The sequence below is a fragment of the Moschus berezovskii genome, chromosome 5 (assembly GCF_049115385.1).
Source record: "Moschus berezovskii isolate FMDL1 chromosome 5, NW_MosBer_1.0, whole genome shotgun sequence".
Classification (NCBI taxonomy): domain Eukaryota; kingdom Metazoa; phylum Chordata; class Mammalia; order Artiodactyla; family Moschidae; genus Moschus; species Moschus berezovskii.
The window spans coordinates 122602360-122622517 of record NC_142464.1 but is presented as its reverse complement, the minus strand read 5'-3'; the positions used below and the strand labels follow the sequence as shown (position 1 = coordinate 122622517).

Genomic DNA, 20158 nt, shown 5'->3' with positions numbered 1-20158 from the left:
TGCTTGATTATTTCATTAATTCAGGATTATCTATTACAAAACCTACCCATGCCTCCTAATAACTCATTTGACAGCAGTGGAAAATATTCTAACAAGTTAACTGACCGCATGTCAGTCCTCCCACCAAACACGGACATGTGATGGTCTGAACACTGGAAACTCTGTAGGAAGCCGGCCATGGAGGGCGAGAGCCCGCTCGGCCCCTCCGTGTCCACGTGAGCAGAGAGGAGAGATGAGCACGCGGGGTGAGACCCCTGCCAGGAGGACGGCCTCAACGAGTGAGTCTGAGTCTCCACCATGAGGTCTCTGCAGCGCTGTGCAAGACGGTAGCCCCTGAACACGTGCAGAGGCGGGCACTCGCATAAGCCTCGGGCTGGGCCCCGTGCACCTCAGACCCGAGAAAGGGGCCCCTTGGGAGTGGGTGCATCCCTGGGTCCAGGACTCCGAGCCCGGCATGGGGCTGGGCACGGGGGTCACCGAGGAGACTGATTGTACGGGGCCTACTGTGGGGGCAGCGAGAAATGGGTGCTCTCATGAAGGGAAGCCCCAGCCGCTGCGGGGAGGCTAGAGAGAGGGGGTTCCAGAAGAGGAGCTCTCAGACTGGGCAAGACCATGTCTTATAAAACTAACGTGTCCCGCAACGGAAGAAGGAGCAAGTCCTAGATGGCTCCTGGCGGGCAGACAGGTCTCCCGTGAGCACCCACACGGCTCACACAGGACACTCAGCAGCCAAACCACGGGAGACCATAGCCGTGCAGAGGGACGGTGCAGGGGCCAGAGGGCAGCGACCCACACCCTCTGCGGACACACGCATAGGCATGTGCGCCTCAGGCAGCCCGGCCACCAGGGAGCAGCCGCAGCCTGGGACGAGGCTGGGACACAGCAGAAGCAGGACAGCAGGGGCAAGAGGGCCTCCTGGACCGCCCGCTGCGGGACGGGCCTCGCTGGCTCCCTCTGTGCTAACAGGGATCTGCTCCAGGCACTGTGAAGATGCAGTAGAGCAGCGGCGACTCTGAAACACCGGCCTCCGGGGCGGGTCCTGAGCAGCGCCCGCCCTTTCCCTGGGCTTTTTTCCCACCCTGTTCCTGCTCTGAGTTCCCACCTAACTTTGAGCACCTAATCAAGAGCCTGGGTCCCTGCGGAAGCACCCAGGTGTGCACAGCACGGTTTTCCTGGGCTTGAAAGTGAAAGTGAAGTCGCTCAGTCGTGTCCGACTCTTTGCGACCCCGTGGACTACAGCCTACCAGGCTTCTCCCTCCATGGGATACTCCAGGCAAGCATACTAGAGTAGGTTACCATTTCCTTCTCCAGGGGATCTTCCCAACCCAGGGATCGAACCCGGGTCTACCGCATTGGAGGCAGACGCTTTAACCTCTGGGCCACCAGGGAAGCTTAGATCAACGTAAATGTCTATTAACAGACTCCTGTGCGCCCAGTGCTGGGACTGCAAACACACACAGGGCTCCCTGTGGTCCTAATTCTAGGAAGCAACCAAGCCTCAGCAGCAGCAGAGGCCGCACCCAGGCACCGCGAGCATCCACGGGGCCTCAGGCTCCAAGCACATCATGTCACAGAGGTCTAAGGGGAGGAGTCCTCGGAGCAGTCCTACACCCTGACACCCGGCACTCTGCTCCAAGATCACCACCGACGCACCCGACCCTCGCTGCCCACGCTCATCAGCACATCGACTGAAGCTCTGGGGCCCTCCGCACGGGGTACACTGCCTTGTTAAGAAATCCCTCAGACTCAACCCACTCTGAGGGGAAGTACACAGGCTCTGGAGCTGGCCCTGAGCTCGAATGCCAGTGCTGCCGTCCAGCAAGTCAACGACCTCGGGCAGGTCACTCTGCCTCACCGAGCCTCCATTTCCTCACATGTCAAACAGGCATCTTACGATTTGCTCCCGGGGCCTGTTCTAAGGGTTGAATGAATGAGATCCTGTGAAAAGCGCTGGAGTCAACAGACCCAAGTCCCCATGGCCTGGGCCCCTCTTCCCCATCAGCCCGGGACGAAGCAGAGACAGATGTTCCCTGCAGGACAGCGCCCCTCACGCTGCCCATCCTGACCGCTGCCCTGTAACACCATCAGCGTGGGGAGCGTGGAGCAGCAGCTTTTTTTTTTTCTGAACAAACAAAACAGAAAACTTTAGCATGCGCTCTACACATAGTAAAGGCTGGTAAGAATTGTTTCTTAAAACCGTTTCTGTCATATACATTATCTTATATTGCTCCAAACACGACCACACACTGCGTCACAACACACAACTCATTTACTTTTGCAAGTCAGGGCAAAATAAGCTGAGAGACACTATTACCGGACAGTGTTTGCCAAAGTTCCTCGTGAGCCTGGAATCCTAAGAATCTAACTCAGTGGCCTAAGCAGATAAGGTCGAAGCTGAAGACTCTGGTCCCATATGACCCTCAACTGACACCCTCTAGGCCTGGGAATCTGCAAGGTCAGGGTTCACAGTCAAATCTCACAGCAGGTGCACAAACAGGCGTGCAGCAGGACAGCCTGTGCAAGAGTTGAGTGTTCACAGAGTGGAGAAATCATCTGTTGGTTAAATGGAGGTGACCGTTAACCCTGGCCCCAAACACTCCCAGACAGGCCAGCCCAGCCCCCTACCAGTGGCGGCTTAATGGCCTCACATCTGGACCGACCCACAGTGACACCAGCCCCAACCTCTACACCCTCATCGCCAGCACGAATTCAGCAGAGCTGGAACAGTCTCGGGGTTCTGGACAGAAGCAGGGAACACCGAGCGTCCCACAGGCTTGCTCCCATGGAAGCAGACATTTGACCTTTGCCTTCTAGAGCTAAGTAAGTCTTTGCCCCCTGAAACAAGTGAGCACAGAGAAAAGCCAAGCCCGCTGTGTGTTCCCAGCAGTTGTGGGCTCACCACGCAGGTCGGTGCAGGAACCCAAACGGCCTCTCGGCCCAGAGATGCCTCCTTCTGCGAGGCGGAGGCCTTCGCAAGGCTGGTGCCCCCATACAGGGCCCTCAGGCCAGTCATCCGGGTGGACAGACGAGGCCACAGGCTCAGGGAGGCTCCCCAGCTGTGCTCAGGCCACAGGGACGCAACGGGAGCGGCCAGGGTTCAGGCAGGATTCCGAGACCCGAGACACCACTCCCGGTTCCCGAGGCGGCCCTGGCCTCCTCACCTGCCGCCTGGTGGGGAACACCCCAGCCTTTCCAGCCTCTCCTCAGGCAACTAACCCATCCTGCATGCAGACTTCCTGGTCGAGGCTCCAGCAGAAGCTCTCTGGAACCTTCCATCTGTACACCCACTTTGATGTCCGACAGGTGCTCTAAAACCAGCGTGATCAACACCGGCTCCACTCGCCATCCTGCCAAACCCAGACTGGCGCGGCTGACGGCACCCAGAACCCCTCACGGCCACAGGACTCCCCGGGGCCACAACCTCCATCCAGCGTGACCCCTCCCAGCCCTCCACCCACTTCTGCGGCCTCACCTCAAGCCCCGGTCTTTCCCCTTCACTGTCTCTGCCTCCCGGTTCCCCTGCCTCCCAGGGAACCAGAAACTCACTTCTGGGCAGAACCCGCCGCCATCCTCGCCCCAAGCCGAAGCCACCAGCTGCTCCCTCTGGCCCCTGGACTCCTGTCTGAGCCCCTTAGCTTGACATTCACAACCCCTGACTCAGCCACCAGAGCTCACGCCTGCCGCCCTGGCCCTTTGCGGGAGGCTCTCACGTCCCCACTCCACCGGAGCTTGCATCTGCTGCCCTCGGCCCTTTGTGGGAGGCTCCACGTCCCCACCCCGCCAGCTGCAGCCTGCTGGTCCCAGAGCACGCACACTCACAGCAGGCTTCAGCTCCAGCTCTGGGTTGCCCCCATGGGCCCGGACCCCCCACAGGCTGCATGGCCAGGGTCCAGGAGCACGTGCTCCTCCAGGCGGGAGCTCCGGATGTAAAGCACCAAGCCTGCCCCCGATCCCAGCGGAAAGCCCGCACAGGACGTGGGCTGAGCAACGTCTTGGGGAGGAACGGATAAATGGCATCTTGGAAATAGAGGCCCAAGGCACCCTCCTCCCCTGGAGGAAGTTCGGAAGGAGAGGTGAAGTCACACAGCATCAAGACAGGATCAGAGCCGAGCTGATGACCGGCAGCCCGGGCTGCAAACAGGGCATCTCAGGCTCGGGACAGAAGGGAGACTGTAAAGCAGGAGGGGCGGGGCCAGCTGGGCCCCAAAAGAAGCCGTCAGTGAGAAATGAAAGATGGGGGCACAGACATGAGAAAACTCTCAAAATGCATAAAAATGCAGTCTCACCAATCAATTAGGTAGATGTCTGGAGTCACGTTGTTTTTCTTGAAATGAGCAAATAATTTCGGCAAATTTTCTTCAAAGAATACCTCAAATGCAGCAAAGTACGTCAACATCTGGGGAGAAAACGTGAAATACACTAATAAATATGTTATCAGCACACATTTCCAATCTACAGGGAAAGTCAGCACACTTACCGCCCCTAGAATCCAACAATCATCTTCGTATGTACATTGCTCACGTATCTTTACTGGTAGCGCTAAACCAGGCGCTGAACAGGCGGTTTCTAAACAGGCGCGCTCCCTAACCGCCCTGGAGCGTCATGGTAACTGAGCACACCTTACCGTCTCCTCACCTGTAGATACGACACCTGAGACCCAGAGGCTTAGGGAGAGTCTCAGTCGCTCAGGCGTGTCCGACTCTTTGCGACCCCATGGACTGCAGCCCACCAGGCTCCTCTGTCCGTGGGATTCTCCAGGCAAGAACACTGGAGTGGGTGCCCTTTCCTTCTGCAGAGCAGGTACGTAACTTGCCTAATGAGGGCACCTCATGTGCGTGCAAGGTGCAGCCTCAAACTCACACCCTGGCCTGCGGCAAAGGCTGACTCCTGACGGCTCATTCTCCTCCAAGAACCAGGAAGGAATGAACTGTCTAAGGATGATCTGAGGAAACACGCAGCCTCCGTGCCAACCCCCGGCCTTCCCAGAGGGAGTCTGATACTGACACTCCAGCAAGGGCGACCGCGGGCCTCCTCGCGTGCAGCCCAGGAGACAGTTCGGGAGAAAACATGGAAGAGGCAGGGAGCCTCCCCAGCCCGCGTCTCACCGGCACAGGCTCTTCAACTTCCTACAGGGTCTGCGGGAAAGCACAACACACCGACCGGGGCACAGCGCCGAAACAGCTGCGGGGCACCAGCCTCCCCCATGGACCTCCACATGGGGGGACGGGGTGGAGCGCCTGCTCTGACACAAAGCGAGGATGTCTGTGCGGGGGGCACCCCTCCTCTCTCACTTCAAGGGTTTATTTTCAGAAACACTTGCAGGAAGAATGCATTTCAAAATTCATACATATGGCTATTAACCGCCCGTTTTTCAGGGTCAACACAGCGCCCCGGTAATCCTCCACGCTGCACAGCGCTACTTGCTCCAAGTAACCCCGGGGAGTGAAAAATGGAACCCTCCCGCTAAACAGAAGGACCCGGCCACTCTTGCTCTGTGAAGACACGGCACCCAGGACACCACACACACACGGGGATACTTACAAGGCCATGGTCCACTCGGAAAAACGCCATTTGACAGGGTTTATTCAAAAGATTAGAAAAAGCAATGAAGGCATCTGGAGTATCTAAGTTCAAGATCAACACGGCCGCTATGAAAGACATGCCCTGAACCTGAGGGGAGGAGAGAGGGCTGTTAAACCGCCGGCAGCCACCACGGCAGAGCAGCCCGTGTCTCACTGAAGGAGAAGCCCATACGCCCTCGCGCTGGAAGGGCCCACGCTGCCCCCACCCGCTGCCACCCCCACAGGCTAGACCCACGGCCTCGAGGGTCCTGCCCATCCTGATGCACAGTCGCTGCCCTGCCACGCCGGCCACCTGTCTGCACTCCCTCATTCCCAAACCCTCCTTCTGCACCTGACAGACTTGCTGCCTTCGAGAAGGTACAGCGTCGGGGCACCATGGCAACGTACGCCTAAGGGAGCATGTTACTCTAAAGCCATGCAGGCATACATGTCCGCTAAGCCACAGAAACCTCAGCAGCGTAGTTTTAAAAACAGTTACAGCTAAAAGCTTTTTTGATTTAATGCTGGGGGGAAAAAAAAATCACATGCAAAAAATGAAAATTAAACCCAATTAAAACGTGATTGATGGAGAAGGAAACGGCCACCCGCTCCAGTATTCTTGCCTGGGAAATCTCACGGACCTAGAGGAGCCTGGCGGGCTACAGTCCACGGGGTCGCAACAAGAGTCGGACACGACTGAGCGACTAGGCTCGTACATCAGGCTTTAAAAAAAAAATTACCGATGCCACAGAGCAGCCAGGGCAACTCAATTTCCCTACGAGGAAGCTGAAGCGAGTCACTGACCGTAAGCTAGTCAGATGGTGGAGAGCGTGACTTTCTTTCTAAAGGAGACCGTCAGAAAATCTCGGAAAGGTTCACTTACATAACCCACATCCGGTCGGTAACAAGTGTACGCGCCCAAAATGCTGTGCAGCATGTCGTGGTACGGGCCACCCTACAAGGACCAACACACCAGAGACACGCGTCAGCCACGTTAGTGTGTGCACAGGGCCCGCCGCCACCAGGCACGTGGCGGCGCACAGGGAGGACCAGTTGCCAAGCATTATGCGGCAGCTCGGCACGTGTCGCGGGACTGGACAAGAGAACCATCGGCCACAGCTGACGAGCCCGACCTACAAAGCCGCTCTGCACAAGGTGCTGGGCCGGTGTGAGCACCTCACTGGAGCAACAGCCTTGTTTCAGCTGCTGCTGGACGACTGCTGCCCTTTCAAGTACAAGGTGACTGGGCACCCAGGGTCTTCAGAGAAGGTCCATGCCCATGGTCAGTCGGCCTCTGCCTCCCGCCGTACCCTCATCCTGATGATCCTTTCTGCCCCCGTGCCCGCCACTGCCTGTCACTGTCTGCGTTCACGACATTTCAGCACAGCAGGGGCAAGCCACTAACTCATCTGCTGTCGTTGACCCCACATCCTTTACTGGTTACCTAGTGTGTGCAAAGCATGAGGCCAGAAACACGGGCACGACAGGATCAGACTGGGTATTTCAAAGCCATATTAACTATCTGTCGGAAAGGATTCTGGTCACTTCAGTCACTCAGTTGTGTCCGACTCTTTGCAGCCCCACGGACTGCAGCACGCTAGGCTTCCCTGGCCGTCATTAGCTACCCTTATCTTTAAGAGTCTGAAAGTATTAGTTAAAGACCCGCCCTCCCAAGAAAAATCCCCAGTACTTTTCAAACCTGATCACAAATACATGCAATTTGGCATTTTAGACAAAACATACTTAAAGCAACAGATCACCACCACCTACTTGCTGGAAAATGCAGAGACTGGGGAATGTTCTGGAGATGTCCAGTTTAATCAGCTCCAGACTGGCTTCTCTGTCTGCGGCTGAAAAACCAGCATCTGTCAAAAGACCAGGAGTCATCACACCTCTCAGAGGCAAGTCTGTGGAGTGACTGCGAGGCTTCAAACTGTCAGGCGAGTCAAGCGAGGAAGGGACAGTCTTCAGGAGCACATGGGCCTGATTACAACCTGAACCCGCAGCATGGGCAGCTTGCAGAGCTCGTTAAAAGCAAAAACCTCACAGTGCCCTCTACGGCTAGGTCACCCTCAGACACTCTCTAGGGCCTGAAATCACGGTCTCATCTGATACTACCTTTTATCAACAACTGCTGATAGTTGGACTTAAAGGAATTAAGGAGGACAATTCTACCCTTAAACTTAAGGGAATAAACACGAATGAATTCCAGACACAGATGACATCAGAAAAACCATTTGATCTAGAACATCACTGCTGCAAACGTAGACTATATGGGAATTACTGCAGCATAACATCACTGTGTGTTATTTGAAACAAATAACCATGGATAACTTGCTTTATACTTTTAAAATTCCAGTACCACATGGTATAAAAAAGTTCAGCAGAAAAGATACTACTTAACCAACAGAAGCAACCACAATCATTTGTGTGTCATGGAAAACTCTGAAAGCATAACCTAGGGAGCAGGCAGTGCTCCCGTCCCTTTGGAAGGCGCTCCAACTCTCCTCTATAAACCGGCACTTGAGCCATCCTGAGGGCCAGGCTACTGTCCATCAGCGAACAAAGGAAGCCATACATGATGACCAGCCCTCCAGCACGTCTGGACACAGACAACTCTCAGGAACTGGTATTGTCTGTCTTATAAAACCTGTTTTTTTAACTCATTTGATCTTTAAAAAAAAAAAAATCCCTTTTTGGGAATTCCCTGGTGGTCTACTGATTAGGACTCAGATGCTTAAGCCCAGGTTCAAGCCCTAGTCAGGGAACTAAGATCCAGTGTGCCATACTACACAGCCAAAAAAGATTTTTTAAATCCCTTTTCCCATGAAGCTTTCATAAATTTGCACCAACCACTATTTCAGCTAAGGAAGTTTTGTTATGCAATAATGACGTGCATAATATTCACAACTCGTATAGCTGACCAAAAGAACCCACTGGCGTTGCTGTCACACACACCTTCGGTCTCCGCTTCGGAGCCTCCTGTGCTAAAGGACCGCCACCGCTCCTTCGCTCGGGCGAGACAGATGTCGAAGAGCTCTGGAAGAAAAGCTTTCGATGAGTATCACGTGCACACACACGTCTCCCCAGCATACCAGAGAGTACACCGCCGCCTTGTTCAAATAATTAAAGTTCAACCGCAGACCCCACGCTTACTATAGCTACTGCCTCCCTTCTGGCCGGAAGGCACTTGTTTTCTAAAGACATCACCATATACAAAGAAATACACAAAATGCCACTATGCCTGGTGTTTATTACACCACCCACCCATAAAGCTATTTTGTTTTGATATGTTTGATGAGGCTACGGCCTCACTAGACTCTGAGCTCCTGGGGGTAAGACTGTGAGGGTCTCTGGTCATAGCCGAATCCAGAACAAACAGCACTGGGACTGACACAGCCCAGGACACTCAGTGAGCACATGACTGATGAACCAAGTGGGAAACGAGCAGAAAACGCATACGGTTTCAAACAAAGACAAGATGGAACCTCTACCCCCGGCCCAGTCTTCCTGAACTTGCTGCCTGAAAGTGCAGGAGGGGTGAAAGCAACACAGGCAGAAGCTTCAAAAATAAATATTCTCAGTGGCAGCAAAGTAGCAGGACGGTCTCGCACAAGACAGCCGTCCAATCTTCATATCTGGAGCTGGTTTGTTCAGTCATTCCTCTCTCTGGGTAGTCTGGCAATGGGGAAATCACCCGAGCTCATAAATCTCACTGCCGTACGCAGACCTCCACGCTCCAACCTTCCTCAAAGACCGAACCCAGAGACACCTCCGAGCCTCTGCTGCCCCCATCCAGCCCCGGTGCCTCCCGGCTCCTCTGGCTCCAACACTGCTCAGCCACTGGCTGCCCTGGATCAGGAGCAATCACTGAGACTTCACTGCTGCTACCCCGAGAATTCCTGCCACTTTATCCTTTCCTTCAATACTTCTGGAATATAAAGCAGAGCGTAACTGCCTCCCAGACAGTAAATGCTATTTTTAAAAATATAAGTCAAATTCTGGTAACACTGTTGTGTGGTAACAAACTAAATTCTGATTACCAACCTTCTTCTAACCTTGTGAAGGAAGGACCTGACTTACAGTCTACGTTCGTCTGTAAAGGCAGAACAACTGTGGAACATAACATCAAGTTAACATCATATTAACCTGGAAGACTGCGTGCGTCTGAACTCAGCTGCTTATGGGACAAACCTGGGGGTGTGCCAAACCAGAGGCCACAGGGTCTGGGGCACCCCTGCCCACTCTGCTTCCAGGAGGTGGGCGGAGCTTTGCTCATTTTGGCAGGAGGTGGAGGAAAACCATCACGTGGCCCCTGACCACTGGGAACTGCTTCCCAGTGAGGTACCTGACAGTTAAAGCACAGATGCGGGCAGCCCTGGGGTAACACAGGTCAAAGGGCAGTTTTCACACCACCACCATAGTTTAGCTAGCGTGCGTTTGTGGGGAGAGAGGGAGTTCAAACAGTGAGTTCACCTTCTTGCCGGAGGAGCTTCCAAGCACAAGGCTAACTCCCCCAAGAGCGAAGGTAATGGTACTACCAGGTTGACTTTCAGTGAGTTTCCAATTGCACAGCCACAGAAAGAGCAAAACCTTGGGGCTTCCCAAATTGCAGCATGGGCTTCAGGGTTAGCCGACCAACCTGTCAGGGCAGCTGACTTCCTCAGTAGGGAAAAAAGGTCAACAGTTCCTGCCCCTCAGGCCGCCGTCAATGCTCACGAAGACGTGAGAGAGGACCTATCCGAAGCCTGGCCTCAAGAGGGGGCTTCAGGCTCATCAGTGGAGTCACGGTGGCTTCAATACACAGCCAGTCTTGAGACTAAGGAGGACCCAACGAGGTGGCATTCACGCTCACTCATTTGCTCCTTCATTCATCCAGCAAACACCTCCTGAGGGCCTGACTGTACAGAGAGGCTGTGCAGGGTTTCAGGTGATGGGAGGGAGAGCATGAGGCCCCACCCTGCTGAGCACCAGGTGAGGTGGGCAACTGACCTCAGACAGCCAGTCACACAAGAAAGACACAGTTTGGGTAAAACCGGCCAGTATCGAGGTTTACGCAGACTGTCAAGGAGTGTAACTGACTCATTAAGCCATTCAGCCTGATACACTATGATACAGACTATGGAGGATTTTAATTTAAATGAAATGGGGCAGCCAACGAAAAATTAAACAGAATACACACACACAGAGCATGGTGCATTGCGCCCAGCTGGCTGAGAGCTGCTGACATGTTTAGAAATTCTCAAGAACAGGGACTGAAACAAACGGTCGTCCATTCTCCAAACACTGACTTCTGGGGAAGCTTTTGTGAAACCATTTCCACAAGTAAATGTTACTCATCTTTTCACCTATGGATGCTGAGTTTTGGGCAGGTATGGACTGACAACAACAACAAAATGGAACTCTGAGGAGATGACAAAGAAAAGAACCAGTAACCATCCACCCAACCAGCTGTCAGGACTCAAGAGGAAGAACACTGCTGGCCAGGGCTGAAATCGCAGCGTAAGATCAACATCTTACAAAATAAAACTTACAGCAACAGTATGAACCCCAGCCACAGAGGAGCTAAAAACCAACATATTTTACACTCCAGGGCCTTCAAGAGGGTAAAAAGAAAGCCAGCCACCCCCAACTCCACAGGCCGGCCCTAACACAGAGAAGACAAGGAAAGAGCCCCGGCCGGGGCAGTGTGGACTGCAGACAGAGGAGGGCTGATGCCACCGTTATCAACAGCCTTCAGGAAGGGGGTAAACACAAGCGAATTCCGACGAGGAAACACCAAAACTAATGAAAGCATTTCTCTAGAACATCGCAGGTCTAAACGGGGACCACGCTTATTCCAGACTGCAGACAGAGAGGAGGGGAGGGAAGTAAAGATTCCCGTTTGCCAGGCACTTCATTGCAAGCCTGAGCTCCGAGGGTGGGTTTCAATCCGGGTCACAGCCTGCAGAGTGCTGGTCAGGGAGGGAGCAAAGCAGTGGACACCCTCGTGGAAGAAAAGCTCGCCCAAACTGTACGAGGGTGCGCGGTAGGACAAACAGCACTGAGAAAGCAGGGTCCAGGAGCTCCCTGGTGGTAGGTGGCTAGGACTCGGGGCTGTCACTACTGTGGATTGGGGTTCAATCCCTGGTCTGGGAACTAAGATCCCACAAGTTGCACAGCATGGCACCTCCAAAAAATTAGGGTACAGAGCTCCCCTCCCTCTGGACTGAAGCTACCAGACCCTCAAGGACCCGGCGGTAGCAGAGCGAGCCGTCCCCACTAAGCTGCTTACATATAAGACGCTGGGGCTGGGCAGGATCACAAAATCCACAAACACAGCACCTCCACAGAGAGAAACACCCCACACACACCGTTTTCCCATCCCCGTTGAGGCCTGCTTTCCACACGACTCGAGGAGAGATCCTGGCATGACTCAGCCCACCGATGCTCCCCACCATGTGTCAGGGAGGATCACGGGCTCAGGAAGGAGGCGGGCATCGGCTCTGAACCACAGATGACGGAGGCACCCAGGGTGCACCCGGGGTCCCCAGTTCACCGCCTCCCGGAGGGCACACTGGCCTCTCGAAAGACGGCTTCGTGGCAACAGCTGCCTTTCTTCCTGAGCGGGCACACGTGATGAGAGATGCCCCGGGACCGAAGGCAGGCTCCCCGGGCCGAACACCACGCGAGCCACTCACCGTGGGTAATGTTTAACTCGTTGCCAATGGCTAAGCTCCAGACCTTGCCTCTCACGCTGGGAGGGATTCCCTGCCACCACAAATCTCGAACTTTTCTAGAGCACCACCTGGACGAAAACGGAAGCATGAGTTCATGAGTTTGTTCTCAGTGAAGAAACACTTGTCTGCTTAACCCCAAGCCACAGAAGTGTATGCCACAGCCCTGGCCTCAGGGGGCTCAGAGTTCAGCGATCTGTACTGACAGGAGACCAGCGACTGCCTTCCCCTGGGCAGTGACCGTGCCAGGTACACTGCAGGCGCTGCTCTCGCACAGATGGGCGAGCAGAGGGCAAGCAGAGGGGCCCAGAGCGCTGTTCTGAAGCCAGAGTCCGCCTGACAGTAGCCTTCTGAGCAGACGCAGAGTGGGAAGAGCCTTCTGAGAGGAAAGCACAGCAACAAGAGACGACCTGGTCTGCTCCGGGAATTGCACACAGCTGGGCAAACACTGGCGGGGGGTGGGGGGGTGCAGGAGGCACCGTTGCAGAGCGGCAGGGGGCGGGCAGACCCCAGGGCCCTGTGATGGGAGCCGCCCACCACCACACTGCTGCACGTGGGTGAAGCGCGCCTCTAACAGCTGGAGCCCGCAGACTCACACCGCTCTGAGCTGCACAGGGGCACTGTGTCCGCTATGCATAGTGAACACACACTGCTAACAGACGGGGACCAGAATGACGGTGCCGAGGACTCAACACAGCACTTCCCAGCACAGGGTGGGAGGTGGAGCGGAGCTCGGGCTGATGGTGCAGAAACCACGGCTGCAGCCCCATCCCACCCTCACCCGGGACCCCGGAGCAAACCCCTTCTCCTCTCCCACTCAGAGCCCTCCTCCCTAAGGCCCAGATGATGAAACCTCCCCCCACAGACAGGGCCCGAGAGGATTAAGTAGGGAGGCCACAAAGGCAGCCGGCACAGAGCCTGGCACCCGGCGCGGGTCACTAAGCAGTGGTTCTGGCGTGCACGCGCACCTCTGGAGGCCAGCAAGCATCAGGCGGTGCAGGATGGGCCAGGCTGGGTCCTGCCGCCACCTGGGGAGACAGTCCGGGCTTCTGAAGACCAACTCTTGTTACTAGGCCCCATTTGGGAAGAGGTGCTTTCTGACCATGTCTGGCATATTAAAGACACTGCCTAGAAAAACAGGCTCTAGGTACAGCATGTCTTCCCAGATCACAGAGTGATCTCCCCCCAACCCCACTCCCAGTGATGAAAGTGATAGCCAGGTAACTGCCAGAGCAAGTCCCCAACTTCCTGACCCATGGTTCAGGTTGAAAGAAAGAAAAAAGGAACTAGCATCCAAGCCTCTCCACAGCTCCCGCTGATAGGGGGAGGCCCAAAAGGAGCCACCAGCCTCTGTGCGTGGGCCTGCGACTGCTGTCCATCCACACACCGTCCACACACTGGCCCCGGGCCTGCCATCCACTCACTGGTCCCAGCCATCCACACCAGGCCCCAGGAAGCCGTCCGCACACCTAGCCATCCTGAACACACAGGAGGAGAAGATCCACAGCGCCTCTTCAGACAGAAAGAAGACAGCAGCTGCAGCACTCGAGTGGGTCCTGACTCCTGGGGGCTGTCATCAGAGCAGCTCTGGCACTCCGGCTCACTCAGAGGACAGAGACACTTGAGCAGAGAACGCAGTGTGCCCGGGGGTCCTCTGTTGGCACCTGGAGCCAGGGCCAGGGCAGAAAAGACTCCTCTAAGGAAGACTGAGCTGTAAAGGACAAAGTGCTAACTAGACAAGGAGATACGGGGCAAGCACACTCGAGACAGCAGGAAGAGAACACGCAACGGCCCTGAGCCTCCCCGAGGGAGAGAGTCGTCCAAGCAAGGGAGACGTGAAAGGCAAGGCCACAGAGAAAGGGACCAGCTATGTCATGGGAGGCCCCTCAGCTAAGCCACGAAATTCACACCTTACACTGGACTCACAGGAGGCTGCTGCAATGTTAAGTGTGGAAGTGACGCAGGTTTGTGCCGCAGACAACCCCTCTGACTGCTGAGGACAAGACGAGGCGGAAGGGGCGGGAGAGGAGGGCTGTCACAGCACCCGTGGGAGGAACAAGGCTAAACCAAGGCAGGGGAAGGAGACCATGTGGCTCAAATTTATCAGGTAACTTCATCAAAGGCTGCGATGCAAGCTACACTTAATACAGCTGCTTCCCATAAATTCTGCCAAGAAACGACATGCCGTCGAGGCTGTCTGTGACGTCAGAGCTTACATTGTTTCCCAGTTGGGCAAAATCTCATTGTTCCAAGTGAGGACCGCGTTTCCAATACTTTCTTCCAGTCTACATCTTTCTTCCAGCTGCTTTTTCCTCCTCTGTGCTTCTTTCAGCTCTAGACATCACAATTAAAAAGAAGAAGAAAACATCTGTTAGCTGATATCCACTGATTCCCAGCTGGGTGACTTTTCTCAGAGTCAGGCTGCAAAAACACCAGAAGACAGCACTGAAACACAGCAGCTTTTAAGACCTGACCTGGTTCATCTCACAGCTTAGGAAGTCTAAAAAAGCCTTGTGTTATTTACCATGCAGTCAGCTTTTTGTAACACAAATATCGTCTGACACGTATACAGATAAGTACTCAGACAAGAACATGACAGAACTATCACACAACAGACAAACCTATGAAATTACCACCCCAACCAGGAGACCGGACAGTAACAGGCACAGGAAGCTCTGTGCTCCTTTACCCAATCCCCTTTCCAACGGAACCTTTAACTTCGCCTCTCACAGCTTAAGAACAGCTCTTAGTATATAATAGCAACTTTGAGAAATACCACACATTTTCATTTACATATACCTTTTGGGGGGTAAAATACACAAGCCATAAAATGTACCACTTTATCCCCGTTAAGTGTGCTCAGTGGTGTGAAGTACATTCACACTGTTAAGCAACCATCACGGCCACCTTCCAAACTGGAGCTCTATCCCCATGAAGCACCCACTCCCCATGCCACCCCTTCCCGCTCCCCAGCCCCCGGCAACCTCCAGTCTAACTTCTGTGTCTGTGAACCTGACTATTCTGTTGGGTTGGTCAAAGAAGCTCACTTGGGTTTTTCTGTTGGAATTTTGGCCAACCCACAGATACCTCACATAGGTGGGATCGTACAGAATTTATCCTCTTGTGTCTGGTTTACTGCACTTAGAACAATGTCTTCAAGCTTCCTGTCGTAGCACGTGTCAGAACTTCACTCCTTTTTAAGGCTGAACGATATTCCGTTGCACGGGCAGACCATGTCATTTTATTACACACACTTTTTAAACATCTAAGAATCACAGGGTTTTTAGGTGTCACAAGGCACCTTAACAAGTCCCAACACACCTCCTCCTAAGTAAGGAGAACTCAGCCCACAGGGCAGAGAGCCGCCTCCCCATCCCTGCGAGCTAAAGCTCTGCCCACCCTAGCACTTTCTTCCTACACAGGCTCTTTCCTCATGTAAATTCAAAGTATTACCTCGAATAAAGTTACCAGGAATGTACATTTTTGATGAAAAATTATAAATTTCAAAATATCAAAGGCATTCACCAAAGTTCAGGTTCTAAAGCTTCAAAATGTAAAGAGAAAAGACCCGGAGACACAGAACCTTGTGCCGCCTCAATCACCGAACACGCGTGAACGCCACTACCTCGTTTCTTGGCCTGAACCACCATCTCTTCATACTGCTGCCTGTGCTTCTGCGCTTCTTCAGCTGGCTTCGCGGGGAGATTTCTTGATAGGAAAAAAAAAAAAAAAGATTTTCCACCATTTTAAATATTAAAGAGAAACCTGGAGCATCATTTATTAAACAATGAGAAGCTCAAAGACGAAAACTACCGTTGTTAGATGATAAAAGACACAGCTCTTTTAAAACCTAAAGATACTTGTTATTTACAAAAGTAAAATGAAGCTCAGTTTTAAAATCTTGAAATCTGAAGGTTAGCAGAAAGAAGAAAATAGCAATTACCCACAATTCCAGTAGAGATAAACACTGAAATCGTTTAGTGTCTTTTTTCACCCCAGGTCTTCAAAGAAACTCTAACGTGGCCACACGCTCTCATCACTGTCGACAGCACCGGTGCAGCACTCCAGTGGCGTGTATGAGGCTGCTCCCTGCCTGCTGCTTAAGTGTGCAGGTTTCATACCAGCTGTGCAGTTCCTCTGTCTATATCTATACATACATATACGCACACACAGATCCACACAGCAATTCTAAACATCTAAATGTGGTGGTACACTTTGAATTCTGGTTAAAAAAATAAAAGGCACATTCTCTTTCTGAAACGTGCTGGTGACTCTGCTGGCCCTGGAGAACTGGGAGGGCGGCCACATCTGGCTGGCTGCGCCTCGCAGCGTACCCCGCACTCCCCGTGCTGAGCTGAACGACCGTCTCTACTGCAGGGCAACAGCTCACGTCTCAGGGAGCATCACAGGGGCTGAGCTTCACAGGGTGGCAGCTGTTACCCACGGTCCCTAAGTCCCTACCTACCTCTGAGTCCGCCATGTCAGAGTTTCTCTTCCCACCCACCCATACATCCACAATGTCCAGCGACCAAAAATTAACATCGGAAAATACATACTGCTTCTTCAGACTTCATCAATTTCAAATGCCAGGGTTGGCAGGGACCTTAGAAATTCTAGCTCAGTGTTTTACAATCTCTCTTATGAAAAGAAAAAAGCTGTGGAATCTTTCTGTTCAAAAACAGGGTTCTGTGGAAACCTGACGCTTAACTAGAGATAAGCCCTGGCCTGGTACAATGGAGCAATCCCTTTACCTAACTAAGGTCTCCAAACACGATCCGCAGGCCAGTCACCGAAACCAATGTCCTCGTTAGTTCGAGGCAAACCAGAGGTTGGAGGGGAAGACTCTCGCTAGGCTCACCCAGCCCGTTTACCACAGCACATCACAAAGAACCACCAGACTAGTCCAGGCACTGTTCTGCCATTGTCTGGGGTACCTCCGAAACACCCTCTTCAGGGTATTCGCTCTGCTGTTTCTTACAGTTACAAGCCAGTCTATAATTAATAACAGCTCTGCAAGTATTCAGACATGCTAAATTAAAAAGTCACTTGAACGGAAAATCCGGGTTAAAACTCTAAGGTAGGGCTTCCTTGGTGGCTCGGTGGTAAAGAATCTGCCTGCCAACACAGGAGACTCGGGTCCAACCCCTGATTCGGGGAAGATCCCACGTGCCACAGAGCAGCCACCCCTCTGTGCCACAGCTACTGAGTCTGCCCTCGGGAGCCCGGGAGCCACAAGAGGAGAAGTCACTGCAGGGAGAAGCCCGCATCCTGCAACGAGAGGAGCTTCTACTCTCCACATCTACGGGAAAAGCCGCACAGCAACAAAGACCCAGCAGAGCCATGGATAAAAATTAATTAATTAAAAAAAAACACTTCTATGTTACAGGAAACTTTTCCAAATCAGTCATACTATCATACAGAATACACGTCAGCACAGGGGATGAAGAGGGAGCCCGTGTTTTCACTAAGTGACGTGCCAACTTGTTCTTCCCCTCATGACCTGGTCCTTCGCTAATCAAACGGCGACCAGCAAATGGCCTGATCCCCTAGAATAAACACTCTACAGACTCCTGTTCAGACTCACGCTGGTCTGTCTTCCAGGATGAGTGCGGTGGTGGAAAGAGGCTCAAAATCAAGATTCTTCCTCACATTCTGCTTCGGAGAGGGAGGCTTGCTAGGTCGTCCAGCCTTGTCTTCATATTCCTAGGAAAAAGAAACCAGGGATAACTCCAGGCCCAGCCAATTCTGAGGTTACAAAGCCCTTCTCCAAGTAAGAAAGTTGTTTTGTTACGAAATGATGAAGTCCTTTAAGTTGATTTTGAGGATGATACACTGAAAATATTTCTTGCTCTTAGAAGCAAAAAATGCCAGTGAAAGGGTTCCTACAGCTCTGCAGCTCAGGTCATCACTTCATGGGGACTGTGGGCTTTCCGCACTGGTAGGGAAGTCACTAAAGATCTCATCATTCCAGCTGCCCCTCTGAGGAACCACAAACATCGGCTCAGGCCTCCTATGTGTCTTCTGGGTAAGAAGCGTGTATTCTGTCTTCTGGACATGGTAAATTTGAAATGATTGTTGCAGTGGCCACCAGGAAGCTCAGAGTCAGAGTGACAGCCAATTCTGGCACTCCTCTGAACCCCTGGCTTCATCTCCCACTCCCATCCTAAATTTCTAATGCATTTCCATTTATCCCACCGCATTTTATCGATTTTTGTTAACTTTTCACATCTTTTCCAAAATGAGGAAGGAGTTAAAAAGTTTTTGCTTGCAGGTGCTTTAAAGCTGTTTCATTTTCTTAAAGCAGAAACATCAAAAAAATAAATTCTTTAACACCTTTGTATGAAGCCATCGTTGCCAGTTGGTACGTAAATAATTGTGCCATGCCCTGGAAATCGTGGAGCAGCCTCCGCACCTCCAGGTCACTAATCTGTCCTGTGAACTGCAACCATAAAACCTCAGTCACACCGGGTGACTCACATTCCAAACACCCAGCAGAGCACAGGAGAGCCAAGTAACTCGGGCCAAAGAGTCCAGTTTCTACAATTGTGTGTGCACGCATGCACATGTGTCCGTGTGTATCCCTGCATGCATGGGCGCACGCTAAGTCACTTAGTCACACTGACTCTCTGCGACCCTACGGATTGTAGCCTGCTGGGCTCCTCTGTCCATGGGATTCTCCAGGCAAGAACAGTGCAATGGGTTGCCATGCCCTCCTCCTCTGTACCCTTAGCCTTCTGCAAAAATAGAAACCAGCATTTTCTTGTTGTCTGTTACAGACAAGGCTCTCAGGACTCTCCCTTAAGTGAAGGCAACCTAGCTGGGAAGGTAAGATAAACAACAGAGCGGTTGGCCTAGGATTTAAGTGAGCACTCCAGATGCAACCGAAGCAGTATCAGGAGTGGAAAGTGATGAATTGCTAAGTGAATTTTATTAACTCTAGTTGTTAATGGGGTGTTACTGGTAAAATTATTTGGCTAGCAATTATTCTCTCAGACAGAAAAGCCTACTGAGATTTCTGAAAAGTTTAAAGGAAAAACTACTTCCTCAGAACCCACAGGCTGTGAGAAAGGTGTGTACTGAGAAGCAGGTGGGAGGGGCAGTTTCTGTATCTCTGGATGGACAGGGTTAGATGGCTCAGTATTGTTCATTGCTGTTATTCAGTTGCTAAGCCATGTCTGACTCTTTTCGACCCCATGGACTGCAGCACACGAGGCTTCCCTGTCCTTCACTGTCTCCCAGAGCCTGCTCAAACCCATGTCCACTGTGTTGGTGACACCATCCAACCATCTCATTCTGTCGCTCCCTTCTCCTCCTGCCCTCAATCTTTCCCAGCATCAGGGTCTTTTCCAATGAGTCACCCTGATGTAAAATGGTTCCATTAAAATCTAAAATGACCTCCGCTTATACAAAGCTGAGAAAATGGACTCGTGTGTTCAGCCATTCAAACACTTTAGCACCTCCATGTGCCAGGCACTCAGCTACAACTTAACATGGTAATAAACAGCTATGAGGAAGTGTCACACGCAGCACCCGATGCTGAACCTTGAACTCTATAGGAAATCTACCTAGAGCTGGGCTGAGAAAGGTTCTGAGACGCGTTGCATTTTAACAAGCATTGGTAATGAACACCCTGTAAAGTGCTACTCACCTGCTGACTCTGGTCTGATGAACTGCATGCCAAGACTGAAGAAGCCGAGCCCCACGTTAGATGCCCACTGCCACTTGCCTCTGTGCGCTTTATCTCCGTAACCATCTCTACAGCAGGTGTCACCGTATTTTACAAGCAAGGCTCCTGACATTCAGAGTGAAGTGAGTTGCCCCCAGGCCCACAGCCAGCAAGGTGCTGAGCCTGAAGGACTCTCCTCTCCAACCCTCTGCGCA

The 20158-nt window shown here is 52.6% G+C and overlaps 1 protein-coding gene across 16 annotated transcripts in view; it reads right to left on the bottom strand.

Annotated features, from left to right (window-relative positions):
• TBC1D14 (TBC1 domain family member 14) overlaps nt 1-20158 on the bottom strand; it is a 100476-nt gene that overhangs the window by 14853 nt on the left and 65465 nt on the right. For 11 of the 16 annotated variants that reach the window (XM_055435119.2, XM_055435124.2, XM_055435121.2 and 8 more), the window contains 9 exons: nt 17862-17980; nt 15903-15985; nt 14494-14611; nt 12242-12348; nt 8520-8600; nt 7332-7426; nt 6445-6516; nt 5542-5670; nt 4287-4396 (listed from right to left, as the gene is read on the bottom strand). In XM_055435119.2, the coding sequence (XP_055291094.2) occupies nt 4287-4396; nt 5542-5670; nt 6445-6516; nt 7332-7426; nt 8520-8600; nt 12242-12348; nt 14494-14611; nt 15903-15985; nt 17862-17980 (914 nt within the window). The remainder of the gene's footprint in view (nt 1-4286; nt 4397-5541; nt 5671-6444; nt 6517-7331; nt 7427-8519; nt 8601-12241; nt 12349-14493; nt 14612-15902; nt 15986-17861; nt 17981-20158) is intronic. The other 5 variants (XM_088836553.1, XM_088836554.1, XM_088836558.1 and 2 more) reach the window with 3 other exon arrangements.